The sequence below is a fragment of the Periophthalmus magnuspinnatus genome, chromosome 10 (assembly GCF_009829125.3).
Source record: "Periophthalmus magnuspinnatus isolate fPerMag1 chromosome 10, fPerMag1.2.pri, whole genome shotgun sequence".
Lineage (NCBI taxonomy): Eukaryota > Metazoa > Chordata > Actinopteri > Gobiiformes > Gobiidae > Periophthalmus > Periophthalmus magnuspinnatus.
In genome coordinates, this window is record NC_047135.1 from 30,457,665 (window position 1) to 30,479,232 (window position 21,568).

Consider the following 21,568-nt stretch of genomic DNA (forward strand, 5'->3'; position numbering starts at 1 on the left):
GATCTATTGTAAGTACTGTGTAACTAACTACAGCTGTGACTGTTTATTTGATCTTTTTAATATTTATTGAATATGTTGACAGTTAACATCAAATCATTGGATGTTAAGAATCATGAGCTATCATTTCATCTTTGATATTAAAATACTGACATCAAGGAAAGGTCTGTGTACTTGAACAGCACATGATAAAATGCTCAAATATATTGACAGGTCATATGTGGATCACAAGCAGGATTTTTCATTGGTGGAGTGATTGGATTTGGATATAACGCCCTGTGGCATTATATGTGTCGCTTAAAGTCTAGGTTATCCCTGAATTAGTCTTATTGAAATAGAGAACACACCAAATACACTAATACACAAAAACAAGAGACTAAAAAAGCATGCTTGTTTAAACATATAAATAATTGTGTATTTAAAAAAACAATTCAGAAGCAATATTTCATATAAATAGCAAATTGCATTCTTAAAATTACATCATCTGTTTTACCATCTATATCAATTAACTGTGACTAGAAATAAAGCATTACAAATATAAATACATAGTTACAAAACTGTAAAATACATCTATGTGCATTTATGTGTTGCTCCATCCTCTTTAGTGAGTTTAAAAATTGCACTTCAGTGTCTTGACTGGAGATTAGTGGAGAGCATAGTTGAACTGGTTAGAGAACTTGTCATGTTTTCTTCTGTCGGCCTTAATCATCACCTCAGCCACTCTGCGCATGGAGCTCCTGGTCAGATGGACATAATCAAGAAATCGGGTTAGAAAAGCAATTACTTGATAGCACGCAGCAATGTATTAGCTTCAGGCTCATTTTGGGACCCACTTTTGACTATTTGTTCAATAATTCAATGCAAAAACAACTAAATAGTATAAGAACATATTTGATTTGTTGTTGGTCTGCACTGATTTGTGGGTTAACACAAAAACCTGCGCCAATAATAGCATGCATAAAACAGGAATATGAGAAAATAATACACAAGTTTTTACACATAATTTTGGGGTTGATTTGTAAAAAGTATACAAGAAAAAATGTGGTTTGAGGTTGACCACACTGCCATCAGTCTGCTAGAGTTGCAGTAGCTATTGCAGTAACCAATGAAAAGTGAATAAAAAGTAAATAATGGAGTAATAAAGTAAATTGTTTTGATTAAAGAATCAAAACAATTTACAATTAAAAGAATTTAAATATTTTTAAATACTTTATTACTTTTTTTTTTTTTTTTTTTACCTTTGCAAATCCTGATGAAGAGTAAACAACACTCAAAGATACTTACTTGTTGAAGACTTTCTTCTCCAGCCTGGAACGAGACGTATTTGCGTTTTGCTTGAGATCACTGAGGTTGGGGAACTTCTTCTTCTTCCCTTTACCCTTCTTGCCCACTCTGTCTGAACCTAAGTCCTGTCCAGTGGCAGCTTCAATATCTCGCATCAGCTCTGGGTCTCGCCAATCTACCAGAAAACAAAAACAAACATATATATATAAGGCATACACAAGTTGATACATGGTAAGTAATCTTTACAGTTTTGTTTTGTTTTTTGCCAAGTTTGCAAAGGATCTGAACTGACGCTTAAACAAAAGTAATTTAGGTGTAATGAAGTAATTAGAACTGATAAACTAAATGAGCTGGTAATGCCCACTTTTACAGACCATAAGGGGTAAACAGTGTGTCGTACAGGCCCATTGGGATCCAATTGTGGTGTTAATGAAAAGTGTAACGTCATAATTCTGGGCGATAAAAGTAAAAGTGGCTGTAATGCAGAGTAATGACGGTCTAAACGAAGAGACACTCCTGGTTAATGACGTACCCTGGTGAAATTAGAGATAAAGCTGCGGTAATGCAAAGTAATTACACTGTGATTGTGATGGGATTGAAGCCGGGCTCACCACTCTGTCAAAACACTGACCCCCCCCCCTGCCCTGTGTGGGTGTGTGGGTGCGTGTGAGGGGCCCTTAATCAGCCGCTATGACCCAGGCCCTGACTGGACCTTCAACTAGCCCTAATTACACAGCCAGCTAAGGCCGTAATTGAGAAGCAGCTGGCGTATTTAGGGGAATCATTACTGCTAAAAACGGCACAGCTGCTTTTTGTAGTCTGTTGGTGTATCTGTCCACAGGATTTTTGCAACTTGTGTCCTTGATCAAGTTGGACCACATAAACTACCCCCAAATATTGAACAAAAACATAGGCAGTAACTAACAAATTAATTATTGAAGTTAAGATTACTGTAATAATTTCTTATAGCAAAAAATCTTAATATTTTTGTTATTTTGTAAAGTCTATATTTGTAGATGTTGCAGGAGAGATACAAGCTACAGAGAGGAAAAATATTGTAATGATCTAGTATTTTGTGTTTAGTTCAGAGTTGATCTTTTCTTGTTATCATTGTGTTGTTGTAATGTAACTCTTTTGTACATGACACTTGGCTGCTATGTCGACAAGTTAATGTTAACGTTCCATTTTGTCAGTTACTGGTCTGTTTTGGAGACTGGCTCTAGTGAGTTGAGACTGCTGTTGTTTTGCTCTCGTTTTGGCGTGGGTTACGGCTTACAGTATCTCTTGTGTTCAGAAAATAAACAAGCAGAAAAAATTTGGCATGTGTCCTTACACGAGAAAGCTACAGTATTTCAGATTTCATTTATTGAAAACCCAGATGTTTTTTTGTTTGTTTGTTTGTTTTTTTAACTATAGTAGATTTAAATTGCATTTTTCTACTTTTTTATTTAACTTGATTTGCAATTATTTTAAAATTATAGGGAGAAAATAATGCAATCATTAATTCATCATTCCCCACTTTAAGGTGTGGAGTTTGGGACAGACAGGAAGTGGCTTTCATACAGTACTTTACAGGAAGAAAAAGTAAAACATTAGAAAATGAAAAAGGTGGGGAAAAAAAATCAGCCCAAAACGAGAGGAGAAATGAGAAAAGGCCACAGTCTTTTCGGTGTAATCAGTGTTGCAGCAGGGCTCTTTTCTCCGTCAACACCTCTTAGTCGCTCCAGCTGGGTCCCTAGATCTGTGTGTGTGAGCGAGAGAGGGGAAAAAAGAGGAGGGAGAGACAGAAGGAGAGGGCATGGGGCAGGCCACAGACAGCAGGCATGTGGAGTCAGGGTTTGTTCAGATGTGTTGAGCGACTTTTTTTAGTTCCTCTATTCATGATTGATTCACAGTTTTCAGCAGGTTTGCATTTTGCTGTTATTTTAGGAATATAGAAATTACATAATCTAACAGGGCAAAAATACACTGCCTGGCCGAAAAAAAAGTTGCCACCAAAAAAAAAAAAAAAAAAAAAAAAGGTCACACACTAATATTTCGTTGGACCGCCTTTAGCTTGGATTACAGCACGATTTCACTGTGGCATTGTTTCGATAAGCTTCTGCAATGTCACAAGATTTATTTCCATCCAGTGTTGCATACATTTTTCGCCAAAATCTTGCATTGATGATGGTCAAGTCTGACGCTGCACAAAGCCTTCTCCAGCACATCCCAAAGATTCTCAATGGGGTTAAGGTCTGGACTCTGTGGTGGACAATCCATGTGTGAAAATGATGTCTCATGCTCCTGAACCACTCTTTCACAATTTGAATCCTGGCATTGTCATCTTGGAATATGCTCATCCCATCAGGGAAGAAAAAGTCCATTGATGGAATAACCTGGTCATTCAGTATATTCACATAGTCAGCTAACCTCATTCTTTGAGCACAGACTGTTGCTAAACCTAGACCTGACCAACTGCTGAAACCCCTATTTGCTTAGTTAAATTCAGGTGGTGACTTTTTTGGCCAGGCAGTGTATGCACAAATAGAAACAGGTTAAGAATTAAACTGCCCAAAGCATTCTTGGGTGACAACTATCATGTAATAAAACTAGTAATTCTGTTCTGTGCTATTTTACCAAAAAAAAAAAAAAAAACCTGGGGGTTGGTCTATACCAGATGTCAACAATCAATTAAATCAATGGCTGCCGATTATACAGAGAAAAGTGTCCTTTCCACTACATCAGCTTTAACAGCAAAATGACAAATGTAAACAATATGCCACAAAATACTGGCAATGCATTTGTGCAATCTGTTAACTTGCAGCTTCAGAAGATGAAAGTAGGATTGGTTTTACACTGATCCTTCAATCACACTGACAAGCAAGCAGAGGCTAAGAGGTCTATCATTTTATTATATTAACTGAAGGAACAGGAGAGCAAGTGCTTTCAAATAATATTAAATAATTATATATTATTAAGATAGATAGCTCTAGCTAAAATTAAATTATAATGTGTAAGAAAAAAATTTTTTTTCATGTTACTGTGGTATTGAAAGTATCAAGCATTGTTTGTTCCATACTTTTACCTTTGCATCAAAAAAGAATTTTGAATTTAATTTTGTAATAAATAAAAGCAAAAATGCATTTGATTTTAAATAACCAAATTGCGAATCAAATGCCATTGATTCACAAACTAGGAACTTGCTTCAGTGTTATTGTGCAACATAAAATACCAGTAAATAATAATATAAACTATGTTGAAATAAAAATAAGGGAATGCATTAAAATCAAGTAAATAAAAAATAGACAAAACCTTACCAAACCTAACCCTCAGTTTACCTTTACCTATAACGACGAGCCATCAGTAGAATGGCTTGCTGCATGCGACACCATCATACCTGTCCTGTATATGCCAGGCTAAAGAGGTAGGAGAGGTTGAGAGCACTGGTTTATGGGTTCACTCAGGCCACTGCCCCCCCTCCTGCTGGGAGATTGATTTGTGTGTGTGTGTGGCTAGGTGTAAGATTGACTCTTGGATCGATAGTGTACTTGGTAACAAAAGATGCTATTTCACAATTCACTGGACTGCATGCCAGGGCTCCACAAACACTTACAGACAGTGACACTCACACAGAGGCGGCGGTTAACAAGGCCCTGCTGGCAGCTGCTGGACATCCTGCAGACTCTCCCCAGCAAATGCACACTCAAACACACACACAACCACACACATAAACACACTGAGACATGCCACATTACTGGGGGCACTGAACAGAATGGGGTTTTCTTTCACATTTATAGAGGTTACTTTGTTTTCATTTCATTTTACAGAAAAAAGTGAAGAGCTTTAAATATTCCTGGTGTGAGTGGAGTTTTCCCCATACAAATTTGTTTATACCCCAAACAAATTCAGGTACCAGTAGATCTTTTACCACATTTTACACATACCAAATTAAAAATCTTCAACATTTACCATTTTATTTTATTAAATCTTGTCAAATTGTTTATTAAAAGATATAATTCTCCAAACAACAGCTTTTCAATCTTGGCACAATACATAATAAGTGTTAAAGAGGGGGTATACAACTGACTTTTTGGAGCTTTCTACCATGTTATAATCAGAAACATGCCTGAAGGGGTTTTAGATGTCATCCATGAAAGTTTCAGTAATCTAGTGATCTCTCCCAGGAACTATTCGCACCCTCCTTACAATTAGTAGTACAATTCTGTCCAATGCTCAGCCCACAAACCTACATCATCCATTATTTTTTCCATAAATATGCAAAAGCAGGATATAAAACAATAAACTACAACTTCACAAACCTCATGTGCAGTAGCACTGAGAGCAAAGGGAGGAGGGACTCCCATCAAAAAGGAAAGTTGTTATTATTATTATTACTTATTAAACATATTAATACATTGTTTTCTGCACATATAGCCTTTTCAGAACAATAAAAGGTAACATGGTCTGAATACGTTAGATGTTAGCAATTAATATCCCATAGAAGTGTAATACCTTGTCTAAAATGTTTGGTGATTATGGTACACACACTGTTACGTAAATGGCATCTTACCAGGCTGCTCCTGTCTCCTCCTCATCTCTTCCTGCTCTTCCCTCTGTCTGTCCTCTGCTTTACAAGGTTTCCCGTCCTGGTCCCTTGGAATGATCCGACCATGGAAAGGGCACTGGATACAATCATATCAATAAAAACAGAAAGGTCCTTCATATAAAAGACAAAGAAACCAAACTTAAAACTGAACAGTATGAATTTCTATCCCTGTTACCTTGACCCTGTCCTGTCTCTGGCACAGTTTTCCATTGCCCAGTGGAGCTCTGCAGAAGTGACTGACCGGAGTGAAGCGTCCAGGAAATGAGATGTACCTGCTGCGGCTTTCTGCTGCCATCTCCTTGTTCTCCACCTCCTCCTCCATCTCCACTGGCACCCAGAACTGATGCTGTGAGGCTGACCTAGATAGATCAAATGTATGAATTACTATGGATAGCTCATAAGCCAAATATCAAGACAACATCTTAAAGGTGATTTTACTTGATGATCTTGCCGGCAGTGGGTTGATCCTGGCCCCAGTAGTAGATATCCAAACCAAATGGAACCACAGGAGCATCCTTTGCTTTCTCATCTGAAGATGTGGACTGAGAAGTAGAAGGTTCTGAGGAGCTGCTGTAACAAAATGTAAAATATTTGCTTCATGAAATGTCAAAAATATGAAGTTCTTTAACGATGACAAAAAATCTATTACCTGGAATCAGTTGGGAGGGAGATTTTGTCTTTGAGAAGGCGTATAGTAGCAGCAGAAGAAGTTGGGTCTTGCTCCTCTTCCCTGAGTCGTTTTAGTTTCCTTGAGAAAGTTGAGGCGGAGGAGGTGGAGGAGGTGGGCGGTGGAGGGGCTGGGGGTCGCTTGGCAAGCACAGGTTTTGTGACTGGTGCTGAAGAGGTAGATGGTAATGCATCCAAACCTGTAAAATGCATTTGCGTTTTATGCATTATATACTTTTTTACTACAGCAAATTTCAAGGCTGAGGTTTCCCATTTTTTACACATGGACTACATTTTTTTTTTTTTTTACAAATAACAATAGACAACAATTTACTTTCATAATTGTGTGACAAAATGTGGCAATGTGATAACTCAGACAAGATGGTTTAATCTGAAGGATGTCATTTTTGAAGATTAATAAATTAAACTACAAAAGAGCCATATTTCTATATTTTATTCTTTTAGTGGAGTCGTACAGCTCTTTGTTTCAGTACTAAAGGGCAGTTGTGTGTGTGGCCATCCAAGGGGTCATCTCAGAGTTCCAACGGCTTAAGTGGAATTAGCAAAACTCCAACTGCAGGTTAGATCAGAGCAGAGTGGTAAAGTGAGACCTGCCAACATGCTGATCACACAGATTATTCACTGCATCAAAGACCTTGACATAACTGTGTACTGATTTAGACAAGGTATCATTTGACAAGCACATTCTCTTAACATTCTCCCGATTAAGATCTTTTTAAAACTGCTAATGTGTTGCAAATAGGTATCTTAAGTAATCAATTGTCTTTTCAAAATAAACTATCATTGTTACAAATAATACATAATTCTACACCAGTTCCAGAAAATGTGGACAAAGTGCTATGCACGAATGTGTTTAAGACTGTGGGGTTGCTAAAAGGAGAAATTGGAGAGAAAGAGCTAGAGGAAGAGAAAGAGAGGAAAGGTAGAAAACGGTATTGATTTCTTAGGGTTAAGCAGGGCCTGTAATTAAAATGTTAATTTGAGAAGGAGAGAGATAGTGTCCTGACAGCAGAGAGGGGGATAAGAGGCCTGATAATGAGGATGACAGAACGGGACAGGGACCAAAATGGAGAAAAGGATAGGGGTGGACAGAGAGGCAGGAGGAGAGAGTGAGTGGGGGAGAGGTGCAAAAGTGAATGAGAAGTAGAATTAGTGAGCATTAATGATAAATACAACGCTAAGCTTTTGGAGTACTGTCCCAATTAAACCAAACTGTGTTGTACCAGTAGTTAAACCTGCAGTCTTTTCCAGTATTATACTTAGGATTTATCTACTGTATTGTAGCACTTTCCAAGTACTTTCTAAACATACATTATGGGAATGGCTATATAAGGTAGAGATCTTTAACATTTCCACTCCGGTTTAGACTGAATAAGGAATTTTAATAAATATGTCCTAATGCCTCTATTTTGTGGATAACTCAAACAGCGTTAACATTAACAAAGCATTTATCCATTCACTCAGGGATTGAACCACCATCTTCAGAACAGTGGGCGCTAAACCAACTAAACTATTGCCCCAATAGTGACATTGATAAAGTCCAAGGGTTAACCAATACTGCACGATAACTTTTCTGCTTAACTTCATTATTACTTTGGCTGGAATGTGACACATTGTAGCATTAAACTTGCCTATTTTACATAATCATATTGTAGGTGTTTCTATTGCTAAAAATTGCTTATGGATTCTTACTGTGAGCAGAGTTGCTTCTCCACAGATCCGACCTCTAAATTGGACTGTTTGTGTCATTTGTGTGTCTCCACGAAAAAGTTTAATCTCAATCTTCATGGAGCCAAGCAGGTGGAAGACTCTCCACCAAAAAAGTTTAAGAATGCTTTCTTAAAATGCAAATACTATAATTAAAAACATTTTTAGAGCCAATTTTAAGACTATGCCATCATTACGATATGATGTAGTAGTGTGGTACTGCAGCAAAGTGTGTAAAAGTGGGTGGTAAAAAAACTAGGTGCGAGGCTAATAGGGGCTCATTAAAAAGGTTGCATTGTTAATTTGGTATGGCCTCTGTAGATCATTACCTAACCCACTAATCACCCTGACAACACACACACAGCTGTTTTGGCCACATCAGATACTATCTAATTACTTTAGCGTCTAATTGATTAGTAATGGAGGGCGTGCGGAGGGAGGAGAGAGACAGCCTTTTGCAGGTAAAGACTGGCTTCCTGAGTCATTGCATCCCGCACAAGAACAGTGGGGAGTACACGGCTGGGACAGGGGTCAAAGGTCACCGAGAAGCCACAACATGGGAGCGGCTGACGGGGCGAAAACAGCACCATCAACAACATGTTTGGGTTATGGCATCATTAAGGCATACACTCTATACACTAAGAACATACACATAAACGCATACGCCATAAATGAATGTATATGAGTGATGCGCATCAATATGGCTGACAGTGCAACAGTAAGACAGCTTTAATGCTCCCCTTTAGCCCGGAGCTTACACATATAGTCACTCATAATGATATTAACAACATTCAAATTCCAATGATTAAAAAATGTGTTTTTTGGAGCTGACTGTGCAATATGACGAGGAGATGCTTGTTTAATGACCTGAGCATTTGACCTCTGACCCTAACCCGCTGCCCAAAGGCTAAACAAGATCCATACAAGAGGGAATACAAAGCAGCCACGTCTGCGAGAAGAAACTGCGCTTCAACAGTCAATCATATGTAGCTAGCTATAGGAGAGAGTGGAGGTAAATGGATGTGTTGACAGGACAGAATCCATCAGAGATAGACAGAGTAAACACTCGGGGTAAAAAACTATTTGTCTCCATTACAGAGCGGGCACGTGTTCCCAAATCAGCTGCAAACAAATATGGGAGCCAAAGCCAGAATTGGAAATAAGCTAGATAAAGCAAAATTGTGATGCAAGTTTCATGTTTGGAGTAATATCCTATGACTTTATAGCTTCTGTTTTGTGCACTTTGGCAAGACACATCACCCACCTTGTAAAAGTACAATGAAAATGCTGTGTGAGTTAATGTCTGGTAGCTGTAGGAGGGACTGAAGGCATAAATTGGCAGCCACCTCTCGGACCCCCCAGCCCCAGGGCAGCTGTCGCAAACTGTCATGCTGCTTCTGACATTATTATAGCTTTGTTGAACATTTTTAGAGATAATGTCATTAGCTAATTAATCCGTTATGCAATGGTTTATACATCTTATACGTTTTGGTGTATAGCAGGTTAGGAAGCAGGTTTCTGTGGATCTTCACATCTGCCCAGTCTTTGAAGCATGTCTGCGTTTATTTACCAAGAGAGTGTGTGAATCTTACAGGATTAGAGCTGCAGCAGGTCTCCTTTTGTAGTTTCAACTCTTTATTTACCACATGTCAGCAGGTTAGATCGGTGCACACACAAGGCTAACTAATTGAAAACGTACCATACTCTGCCCGGAGGTGCTCTGGAATGTGCGGCTCGTAACCCTCCTTCTCTGGGACCTCATCGAAATCATCATCGTCATCTTCATCTCCATCTGAGGACGCTTTCATCTGAAAACAGAATAAATGTTTCTGGTATGAAATAAGGATTTTCAAATAAGGAAACACAGATCACAGAGCACATATTAAACCCATCCCAGATTATTCACATTTGAGGAAATGTAGAAAAATGAACCGAACTACACCGCTACAACTACCACTACTACTACAAGAATCCAATAAATTAAATGTTTGTAATGGTCTCAAAAGACATTAGACAGAGGATAATTTATTAGGTTGGTGCTAGATAGTCAACTCCAGAGGAACAAAAATGATAGTTGCCATGGTTATGTATAAACTTCTGTTTACTTCACAAGCTGTTATATTTTTGACTGTTTTACCTTTTATTTTATGGTGCATAATGAGATAATACTAGTAGGTGATGCATTTGTTTTTTAAGTTTTAAGTTCAAGTTTGTTTAAGTTACTGCTGCTAATACATTTACAAACCTTAGCCATTTTCCTATAATCTTGATCTTAAAATTAACTGATTAATTGTGTACCTCTGTTGCAAACATGCTTCACTTTTGCTTTAATATGTTAATCTTTTCTTGAACAATTTTGACGGTGTGGTCCGCTTTGCTCTTCATTGGACAACCTGGAGGCAGTGGGTTGGTGCGCGCGAGGGGTAGTCTAGTCTTATATGAGCTGCTATCAGCACTAAGCAGAATTTATGGTTTTTAATTTCCCGCTGCGGTTGTTAGCCATTGGCTGAGCTACAATGCAGAACACAACAGTCCTATACACCAGGGTCATTTCCATAACCCAACCGTGTGTATGTGTGTGTGTGTAGGTACGCCTTTAACAGCTCAAGACACACACCGCTGCCTCCTAGCATAATAATGGCAGTGATTAGCATTATGAGGAGCAATAAAAGCTAACGTTAAACTAACTTCTTATTCCCAAAGGCCTCTTTTTCATTAGCCTGTCTGCGTGTGTGTCAGTGCTGATAAAGCCCAAGAGAGCGTTAGCATTCGTTTACAAATGATGAGACCACTGATGATTACGGACCACAGCCGCTCACCCGTGCACACATGAAGAAGAGGGCACCGTAACCAAAGTGTAGGACAGGCTCAGCTAACCGTGCTAGTCCTAAACACACCTCCAACATCCGGCAATTAAGGCTTTATGTTACAATAATACAATTGGTTAACAGCAAATAAACAATTAAAGCCTAATTAGTTCCAATTACAAAAGGGCAAAAAGACATATTGGCAGCTGGTGTAAGAAAGGAAGAACAAAGCATCAAGGAACAATTTAAAATCTTGTAATCCATTATTCTTCTTGTTACGTTGAACATCAGTGGTGTCTGCAGTGATTTGAACTTTCATTGAATAAGGTGGAGAACAAGAAGAAATAGTCACAATGTAAAAAATACACAATATAAAAGTTAGACTTATTTTTTTGACATATTGTGCTTGTGTCTGCTCTATAGTTATAATCTGTGACAATCCTGGATTGTAATATTATGATTTGGACATTTTCAGATGCAATATTCATCTAAAACTACTTAATAAAAGAAACAAGTCCGCTGACTTCCGAGTTAGAAATCTACTGTGCTCAACGGGAGCATCACAATATAGAGACGGCACCTCCAATGGATAGCTGCACTTCACACTAGTGAGCAGGTTTTTGTTTTTTTTTCCATTTCTGCCAAAATGACGATGCAACGCCAACAAATCCTAAGCGTATCACAGATTATGAAAATAAACTTGGGAAAAAAAAACTCAGTACAGAGCAGTGGGCGTATGCCACTAGCGGCGAAAACAGGGGATTGATTGGCAATATGGCGATTTGAAAGTAAGCAATTAAAGATTGCTCAAACATGCACGAATCACTCCAAATACAACATCGGATGAATACATTTTTGCATAATGTGTTTGCTTTAATCATCAAAGCTCCATTGTTTAATAATTAGCCATATAATTCTACCTGTGAGTAAGCTAAAATCAACATATTAAGATAATGTAGCATAATAAGGACTTTCTTACATCATTTGAATCAGTTGCCATTTTGGAATGAGTTGACGCAAATACACAAATATAAAGAAGTCTGTGATAAACAACAGGAAGAAGTAAGGCTAAAAAGTTCCCACAAATGCTTCTTTAATCTCAGGAAAACGTGCAGCCCTGAAAAGATCCCAAGTCTTGATCTTATTTATCCTCTTAAGACAGGATGCAGTTCCCTGGGAGTGCCCCATTCTAACCACCAAACTTTCTACATTACTCTTACCCTCTGCCACACTCGCTCATCCACTGCACAATGGAACACATCTATACACACAGATATCACCAGTGTTGGTTTTGTGCTTGTCGCCTTTAATCCCGCCTGGTTTATTCTGTTCTGATCAATGACCTACGACTAAGAAGTGATCGCCTAGCTGGAGGAAAATCCTGCCCTAACATCATCCCTTTCCCCCTTCTCTCTGCATCTTTGTCTCTAATTCACCTTAATTTAATCGTGATAGCATCGGGCGCTGTCGGACGGCCTGGCAGAGCTGTAAGTCTCACAGTAGAATTAGCTTTCAACCAGAAACATTTTGCTGACGGGGAGCGCTGCTAAAATATGGCCTCTATTCCCCCCACATGGCTGCGTGAGAGGCTGCTTTGCATTTTAACAGAGCTCTGGTTTATTCTCCGGAGCACGCACGGTAGGCTGCAAGAAAAAAAACGATATAAAATAAAAAAGGTAGAGAAGATGGCTTAGAGGAGATAAAAACAGTTTCTTTAACCGAAACTCAAGATTTAGCAGACAAATTAGAAGTGATGGTTTAGGTAAAGCGCAGCCATGAGTCACTATAATAGGAAAAGGGACAAAACAAATACTCGTAACTTTAACGGTAAAAAGTCAGCACAATGGAAATAAAAACTGTTCCGGAAAAGAGTAGAATAAATAAAATAAAGTTGTTTAAGTAAAGAAGGGTGATATGTTACTGTAATGGTAAAGCTTACTCAGAGATAAAATAAAGAACAAGTTAAATGGGAAATAGAGGCAGGAAAGAAAAATAATAGTTCTCTAAAAAGCAAATAAAAGATCTGTTTAAAGTGGGTGCTGAAGACACAACACTGCATTACACCCTAGGGTGCTAATTCAACCCTATTCTGAAACAAATATTCTCAAGACACTCATGACTGTCTAAGTACTCCTTACTCATTTGTCGTCTAAAAGGAACATTTTGTAAAATGTTTTTATAAATTGCAGTTGAATTTAATAAACAACTAGGAGTATACTTAATGTTATACTTTGTGATCAGTAAGAACAATATAAAAACTGAGACATTGACAAACCTTTTGTGCCTTTATAGTTTATACAAGTCTTCACTGTTGGAGCATAACGACTCAAGCTACTACTTTGTGTTTGATTGCACACGTGGTCATAGAAAAGCGTGGATTGTTTTGTAGGTTTGAACACCTTAGAAGAGCCAAGGCTATTCTGGCAAATGATTCTGAAACAAGTGCAGTAATAGGGTCAGAAATTATGTCTCCACAGGTGTCTTTCTAACTCACTTTCTAGAACATCTCTTAGTGTGTCCTATTTAAATAAGACTCTAATCCTTAGAAAATGATGCGAAGGCACCGCCCCGGACAACTGCACCTCTGACTTCATTTGTCTCTTGGCAAGTTTGATGGTGCTGTGTTTAAAAACCCATTCAATCTTATAAACCAAAAATTAAATGTAGTCGACTGAGATGGGCACTCAGTGCATCTGCTATTTATATGCTAATGTACACTCAGACTGCCATGGTCTGGCAAATTATTACTGCACAGCCATAAGTCAGGTGTGTGGAGAGAGAGGAGGGGCAGGCTCACCATCACACAAACACACACAGTATAAGGAGGACTCCCGAGTGAGGGGAGGGGTAGGAGAGAGCAACTTCAGGAGGAGTCTTCACTGACAACTTAATAGAACTCTCACAAACCACACTGTAAGGAGATTATTCCATTGTGCATTTAAGGCTGAAATGGAAATGTGTGTGTAACAACTGCATAATCAACAAACACTTTATTTAAAATAGAGCAATAAGACGCAAATGAGAACCACCACTCAGCATCCACATCATATACAAACATATAAATACAGTCACATTCCAGGCAATGAGACGCTAATACGTGGGAGCACATGGATTACGTTTACACTAGAAAAAAGGGAATTTTTAAAAAAAATCAATAATTCAACATGTTTTTTGAAAACTAAACCTCGTTCTGTGCCTGTGTCCTGGTTCAAAGTACAACTGAATTAAACAACAAAACCCAACTAAACAATTCAACAGTGTTCTGTGTGCCATTATAACTCTACTGCATATTTTCATGTGATAAACCCAAAAACACTCAAAGCTTTGATTATTCATCATAACTTTATCTTAAAATTAAGTAATTAAATATGTAGATAGGGCTGTGCAATTAACCAAAATGTTATCAATACTGAGATTCAGTCATTTCTAATTGTCAATGATCGGCTTAGGCTTTTTTAAAATCGAGAGGTCTACAGCCAATTGTTCTGTCAATAAAAGCATTTGGTTGAGAGTAGAATTCAGACTTTGGAAGAAATCTTACCGCTTCTTTGTTAAATGACAGTGATTAAAAGTCTGTCTTGTTTATTGCAAAATTAATATAAAATTGAAAATGTTCCCTATGAGAGAAAAAAAGCCAAGAACCAACTGTCGGCTTAAAACATTTGCACATTAAAACAGCACATAAAGTCATCCTTAGAAGTGCTTAAAATATACAATAGCCTCTACTAAAAGAAAGCAGAACGCCACTGATTGACTTGAACATATTTACAAACTAATTAGGCCTTAAGCTTCCACTCTAGTCTGACCTATTCACAAGTTAAATGGCCACAACAACACTGCACAGCTCTATTACCACCTTGCACTCCAATTCATTACTACCTACAGAGGATCCCATGGGGAAAGCCACTAATGAGAAAAAAAGCTCTTCTCTCCAACTCCCCCCTCTCCCCCCTCCGTAGCATCCCCACCTCTTCTGCCGCATTACCACATAACGCCAAACGCAAACCTTTGTCTCCGGGGAGCAGTCAGCTTATATGATGTAAAAGGTGACATCTTTATTTCGCTAACCTAGGCTGGCAGGTCTATTAGCCAACCAAGAGCTTCCCCAACCTTCTCCTGTCAATGGGCTTATTTCCAACTGTCTGCTTCACTTCGCCTTCTCGCCTTGTCTTAATCTGTGATCAAAAGAGTCATTATTAGACTTTCTTTTTGAATCAAGTCATCAGAGTTACTGTTAGACAAGTTAAAATGTACATTATTTTGTTTTTTCCAGTGCATCTACCTCTTAACACAGCAGCAGTCCATATATAGATCCATTACTTTCCATTTGAAAGGCATCACTATTCACTTTATAAGACACCAAATGAGACCAATAACCAATGGGCGCACCACACCATTGCTGCTATTTTTGAGTAAACAGGGTGTGTGATAATCCTAATATATCTATGTAAAAACTTTTTTGGTGTTGAAACTACTTTTAATGCATTGAATGAAATCCAGTTACCTTTTCTAATATAGATATAGTTTAGTCAGACTTTGGAAATTAGTTTATGATATATACATTATAAAGAAGCATAACCATACAAGTGTAAAATAAAAAATAAATAAATAATAAAGCCACAGGGGGTCACAGAGAATAAAACTTGGCAATGGGTCAGAAAGAATATTACAAACATTTCTGCCTGAAAGACTTTTAAGACATTAAAGACTAGCGTGCTGCAAATGTATCATTATGTGTATTATTTTGAAATTATGTTGTTTTTGTTGAGTGTTGAAATGACATTAAACAATACCAATTTAAATCTGTGCATGGATCATAATGTGACTAAGTGAGTTAAAGAGGCGACAAGAAGACGATGAAAGTACAAACGAGTGGAGTGGTAGTGGAAGAGAGAAATAAAAGGATATTGTTTCTTTTGTTTATCTCTGTGCAGGAACAGGCGGCCACATCCATTGTGCAGCGATAAGATGGGTTATCAGCAGTAAACAAGGCCTTGGCCTGTATGAATGGAGCCCAGAGTGAGTGAATACACTCTTAAAAACAGATATGTTCAAATAAGTCTGTGTGCCTTGTCCTATTCTTAACACAGACCCATGTATTCATTGCACCACACTCAACAGATGCTTATAAGATTGGTATTAGACCAAAAATCAATAACAAAAGAAAACAGAAGATTATGTACTCTGACATTTCTGTCAGTTGTTTGTAGCAGCACTTTAACCTAGCTTGTTCTAAAGGGATAATCCTCAGCTGGCTGGATAAGGACAAACACCATCACAATAAAAAGTAAGGAATTGCATCTGTCATGAACATTAGGAAGAAAAAAAATCCAATCCACAGAATTTCACTTAAGGAATTTGTCTCATCTTTAGCCACATAAAAAGGAAAAAATGTTGACCAATATAAATTTTTCTGTAAACTTACATTGTGACAATCTAAAAGCGGGATGTTGTCTGTGGTGAGTGGTCAAATAACCATTTCTGTTCATATTCAGTTAAATTATATTATTTTTTCAAAAAATATATCTCTAGAAACGTGTCTGACAGAGGTTTGCTTTTAAAAGTGATAACTATATGGAAAACCTTTTACAATATTTTGAAAACTGAAGCCAGCATTTCTACTTTAATGTTGTTTTTTTTAAATATTGTAGTCAATAAACTTGCCTCTCAATCAGCATCCATAGCAGCCTGTTACAGTTTACCGTCCCTCTCCAAGTCCCCCCCGTTATGGGACACTATATTGAAAGGCCCTTAGAGAGAGAATCCAATCGTGTGGTGTGTCAGCGACCCGATAGAGAAGGACCCAGTAATGGAAGGCCTTTTAAGGCTAAAAAGGAAAAGCTAATTATGATAAAGGGGCTGTAAGTTGTGTGGTTATCACAGCGCTGGGCCTGCTGGTGCAGCAGACTGGTCCCTGACAGTGATAACCAGGCAGAGCAAGGAGCCTAGCGCTCTGTCACTGTCACTTCGCCGCTCTGTTCAGCTAAAGATGGATTCACACGCTACAACTTTTATGCAGCTTTTTTCAAATGCATAAACCACTTTGCATTCATTTGTCCTCTTTAGCAGTAAGACTTGGATTCCACTCTTTAAAAGGTTTCCTAGACCTCTTCCATTTGTCACCAACTAAATATTTAGGACAAATTACATAGCAAACCCTCTTCCCCCCCACAGCAATGCTATCTAATTTTAAATGATTTAAATGATCAGGGCATTCTGGTCCAGGTGGAGGAATGATGCTGAGCTTTGATAGAGAAGCGACAGATAGACATATCAGCTGTCAAGCCATGGGGCACATTAGTGCTAGTGATGGGAATGAATGGGTACATCCTCCCCCTTGCTCCCCAATTTCTTGTCTCTGTCTCTGATGCATTATGCATTATGGCTCTGCTGGGCTATCTCACCTTTCCCAAATGTCTTTACTGTGATTTTTTTGCCCCTACTCTCTGTCTCAATTATGAAACTCAAAAGACTCACACAAAAGGGTCACATCTAAAGGCATAACAAGACACTGGGATCAGGAGCTAATAATATATACAATACTGAGGTGTGTAAAGTGCAATACATGAGTCTTCAGGCAAAACATACTATTATAATGTAGCAGCAAAAGGAACTACTTCAGTCCACTAAATGTCTAAGTATGTTTCCAAAAATTCACTTCTGCCTGATTTTTAAACTTTAATTAAAAAAATTCAAGCAAATGTATTTCTAATTTCCAACAAATTCTTGCGGAAACATATTTAGATTCTGACGTTGCCTGTTTTCATTTGTTGCTGACTGCTGCCATCTGGTGGTGATGTCTAGTATACGCCATCAGCGCTCATTTCTAACTCACCACTTTGCGCACTCTGGTCTTATAGTCGATGTGCAGCTCTTCGTGTTTCTGTAGAGCGGCTTCCAACGACTTCTTAAGATCCAGTGCTTTCCTCAACAACCTCTGCTCAGCTCCTGCTTTGGTCAAAACCTAAACACAGACGAATCATATAATAGCTGGAAGTATCTTCAGATGATACATTTAAACCACCACATACAATATAATACAATATATATTATTGTATTTACTGTGAACTGACCTGAATCCACCCCTGTACTGCAGGGAGATGCTTGGTTGTTATCAATCTGTGCAGGTCTCTAACTGTAGCTACAACTGCCTCATTGTCTTCATTTTCTTTAACATGGAGCCCTAAAATAAGACACACAAAAGAATATCTAGAAGTTGAGCATTGTGTTTTAAGTACAGTCTTTGTTAAGTGGACTCTTACCAGAGCTCAGGTTCAGATCCAGACTGTATGAGTGTGATATGAGCCCCGAACTGCGTATAAAGTCTTCATTAGGAGGCTGGTCTTCCTCACTACTTTCTTGGTCTTCATCGTCTTCATCTTCATCGTCATCTTCATTTTGACTTGTGTTATCTGGATTTTGCAGTTCTTTTCCCAATTCCCTATTATGCTCTTCATTCGTTGCTTGTTTTTCTACTAATTCCTCTTGATTTGGTCCATTAACTAAGTCTTTACTACAACAAGGCTGTGGGTCACTTATGTTGGCTAGTTGGAGGTTTGGAGAGCTACTTCTAGGCACATCCTCTTTTACATTAGTGAGCTCAAACTCAGGGAACAGCAGCTTCATGCAGGACTCCATCTCAGTCAGGGTTGCTTCAATTTCTTTACAAGAGTCTAAAACATAATGAAGTAATTATTACTGAGTGAGGCAAAATTAAAGTTACGGGGCTAATGGCATTATTGTACAAAAAGTGTTCACCTTCCATGTCTTTTGTAGCTGCATCTGCTTTCTCCTTATAAATTCGCTCTAGTCGACTTCTCCTCTCTTCCTCCCTCCTTCTCTCTGCCACAGTCCTAGCCTCAGCATCCTGAAAATCCACCTGAAAGCAATAAAGAGATGTAATGTAATATTCACAACTGTAAAGTTTAAATCTCATGTTTTTAATTCCTCACCTTTTTAACCTGCTTGAGAAAATGATACCCCAATGCTAGTTTTTTGTAAGCTGATCCATAAGATGTCTGCCAAGAGTGGACGGTCTTGATGGCCAAAGATTTTAACTTCTTTGCTACTTCTTTGGGAGGTGGCAGAGGCTGATCAAGGTCTGTCTCTACGGTCAACTCTAAGAATTCCTTTTGTAAACAAAGGGGCACAAAAGCTTGGAATCAGAAAAGTAATTTGGTTTATAGCATAACATACATTCAGTTTAAAAGTAAACTGCATAATTAAAATTATTGAAAAATTATAATATAATAAGAAAATTATCATTACCTGGAAATTGTCTACCAATAATGTCCTAAAGTGATGTGATCTACTGAAAAGTTCACTGGCTATCTGAAAAGCAGAAAACCGGATTTCTGAGTGGTCTTGGTTCAGCTGGGAGATGACTGAATGGTAAACGTGGTCTATGCAGTCGTTGGAAACCCTGGAAGGACATGTGGTGATGTTTAAGTAACATGCTACCATGCTATAAACCAGATTTGAATTATTTGCAGTGACATACTTGCATAGCTTCTTGATTTCCTTCATCTTTTCCTGATTTAGCTCGCCCTGCCCTGATGTAGTCAGCTCCTCCACAAGTTCTGAAAGTCTGTCTCTCTGTGACAGTTCCATCTCTGTCAAATACAATCATATCCCTGAGAAACTGAATCGCAAAAAGATGTTTGTTATTCTAATCATCAAATCAAATTCAAAAGACTTGGTTGTGTACATTTTTGTAGATCTGGTAGAACTGGTGGATCTACACACATTACAACACGTGTACTATGACAAGATTGTAAATTACACACAGATATAACATGTAGCCCAAATATTAAGAAATTATACTAATGCTAAAATGCTAGCAAAGGCAAAGGGAAAAAAAAAAAAAAAAAAAAACCCTATTCAAACAAACTCACCACACACTTGCTTATTTTGCAGAGTCTTCACACGATTTTTGCCATTAAATCTAACACTTGATCATCGATCATTACAGCTACATTTATTATTTTATGTTGCTGTATTTTCCGTGTAGCATGTTCTGCTCCGCCTCCTCGTCTTCTTCGCTGTTTGTTTGGCGCAAAACCCTTTGGGACGCTACAGTGCTGCCGCCAGGTGGCCAATTTGATCACTGCACTGATACTGATACTTCAGCAGAGGTGTGTTTATATACACTACGGTCTATGGTTTTATCATTATTGCACTTTCCTGGTGCCACTGAAAACCGGAAATTAGGTTTTATTTGCCTAGAAGTCTTTATATACCGTGTTTATAGTGTATTATTATCAATTAATGCACAACAAGTCTATAATACTTGTTCAATTTGTTTTTGTTATGGTCATACAGGAAGGCATAAATGGTGGTGTACATCTCTATTTTGAAATTATTAAGATTTTAGTGAGGTTTATGAGCTAAGACCGCTTATGGCATTCTATTTATATAAAAAATTATTTGTAAAAAATAATGCATTCTATAATTTCACCAAGCTTTGGCAGTGTTTATTAGTTTATCCATTTCATTAATTGTATTACATTTTCACATTCCACATATCCTATTTTTTATTCATCACAATTTTTTAGCAACATACAGAGTAATTCTATAAAAAACAAACAAACAAACTTGACTTATTTTATGAAGTGATTTAACATTAACATTAAGATCATTCTTACGGATAAGCAGAATAAATGAATTTAAAGACCATTATAAAACAACTTTAGCATGACCAATTAAGTGAACAGATTTACTCATCATTTTCCATTGGCTCCAGTGACTGAAGAAGATTCTCCCCACTTCCCACCTTATCTATTATTTCAGCTAGTATTTTCATTTGCTGCAGTGTTTGGATACATTTTTCCCATTTAGGTTTGGCCTCCAATTCTGTTTCTGCCATAAGGAAGTTAATGTACTCTGAACTTTGTAAAATACTTGGTGTGAGAGCAATTGTTGTGAGATGCTCTAAACGCAATGCAAGATCTTTCTCCAACTCAATGACTTCTTCCCTCCGAGTTTCGTACTCTTCCCGCAGCCCCTCACTAGTTTCCTCAGTAGCATCTTGTATCTCTTCAATCATTGCTAACCCAACATTCATCTGCTCCTCTAAATTTTCCACTAAATCCTCAAGTTCTTTTCTTTCTCTTAAAACGTCACAAGTTAAATCTAAGCTTTTTGACTCAGTTTGGCCCAAATTGTTTAAGATGCTCTTGAGGTTTGCCATTTCCATGTTCCAGACCCTGAACTTCTCATCTGAGTCCTCCTCAGTCTCGTTTGGGGTGAACAGTATAGAGTTGTTGAATTTGTAGTGAACTGGCAAACCATCCTTTTCATTACAAGGTATCCTGCCTGCATCAGCTAAAGCCTGAAGAGCTGGAGAAGGTTCATCATCTGCGAATGTCACCAGAAATCTAATGTTGTCGGCCATATCGTTCCCTAAGATGGAGAGAGCTGAAGCTAACACATAGTGTGGGTGTGAGGGTTTCTCTGAAACTGAGTGCATCACAAAGCACACGGCGTGAAGATGATCCAT

The 21,568-nt window shown here is 38.0% G+C and overlaps 1 protein-coding gene across 3 annotated transcripts; it reads right to left on the reverse strand.

Annotated features, from left to right (window-relative positions):
- Positions 1 to 39: 39 nt before the first annotated feature.
- On the reverse strand, positions 40 to 20,121 carry uvssa (UV-stimulated scaffold protein A). Of its 3 annotated transcripts, none has more exons than XM_033974370.2 (15): positions 19,965 to 20,121; positions 19,571 to 19,682; positions 19,339 to 19,492; positions 19,023 to 19,199; positions 18,829 to 18,949; positions 18,333 to 18,743; positions 18,144 to 18,253; positions 17,906 to 18,034; positions 9,963 to 10,071; positions 6,519 to 6,735; positions 6,308 to 6,439; positions 6,045 to 6,228; positions 5,834 to 5,945; positions 1,282 to 1,456; positions 40 to 734 (listed from the first exon to the last, which is right to left on the reverse strand). In XM_033974370.2, the coding sequence occupies exons 2-15, from the start codon at positions 19,678 to 19,680 to the stop codon at positions 641 to 643; spliced, it is 2,235 nt and encodes a 744-aa protein (XP_033830261.1). In that variant the 5' UTR covers positions 19,681 to 19,682; positions 19,965 to 20,121; the 3' UTR covers positions 40 to 640. The 3 variants fall into 3 exon arrangements, with proteins under 3 accessions (XP_033830261.1, XP_055080583.1, XP_033830262.1); XM_033974371.2 differs by having other exon boundaries at positions 593 to 734; positions 6,308 to 6,436; positions 19,965 to 20,062; XM_055224608.1 differs by lacking the exon at positions 19,965 to 20,121 and having other exon boundaries at positions 19,571 to 19,729.
- Positions 20,122 to 21,568: the final 1,447 nt, after the last annotated feature.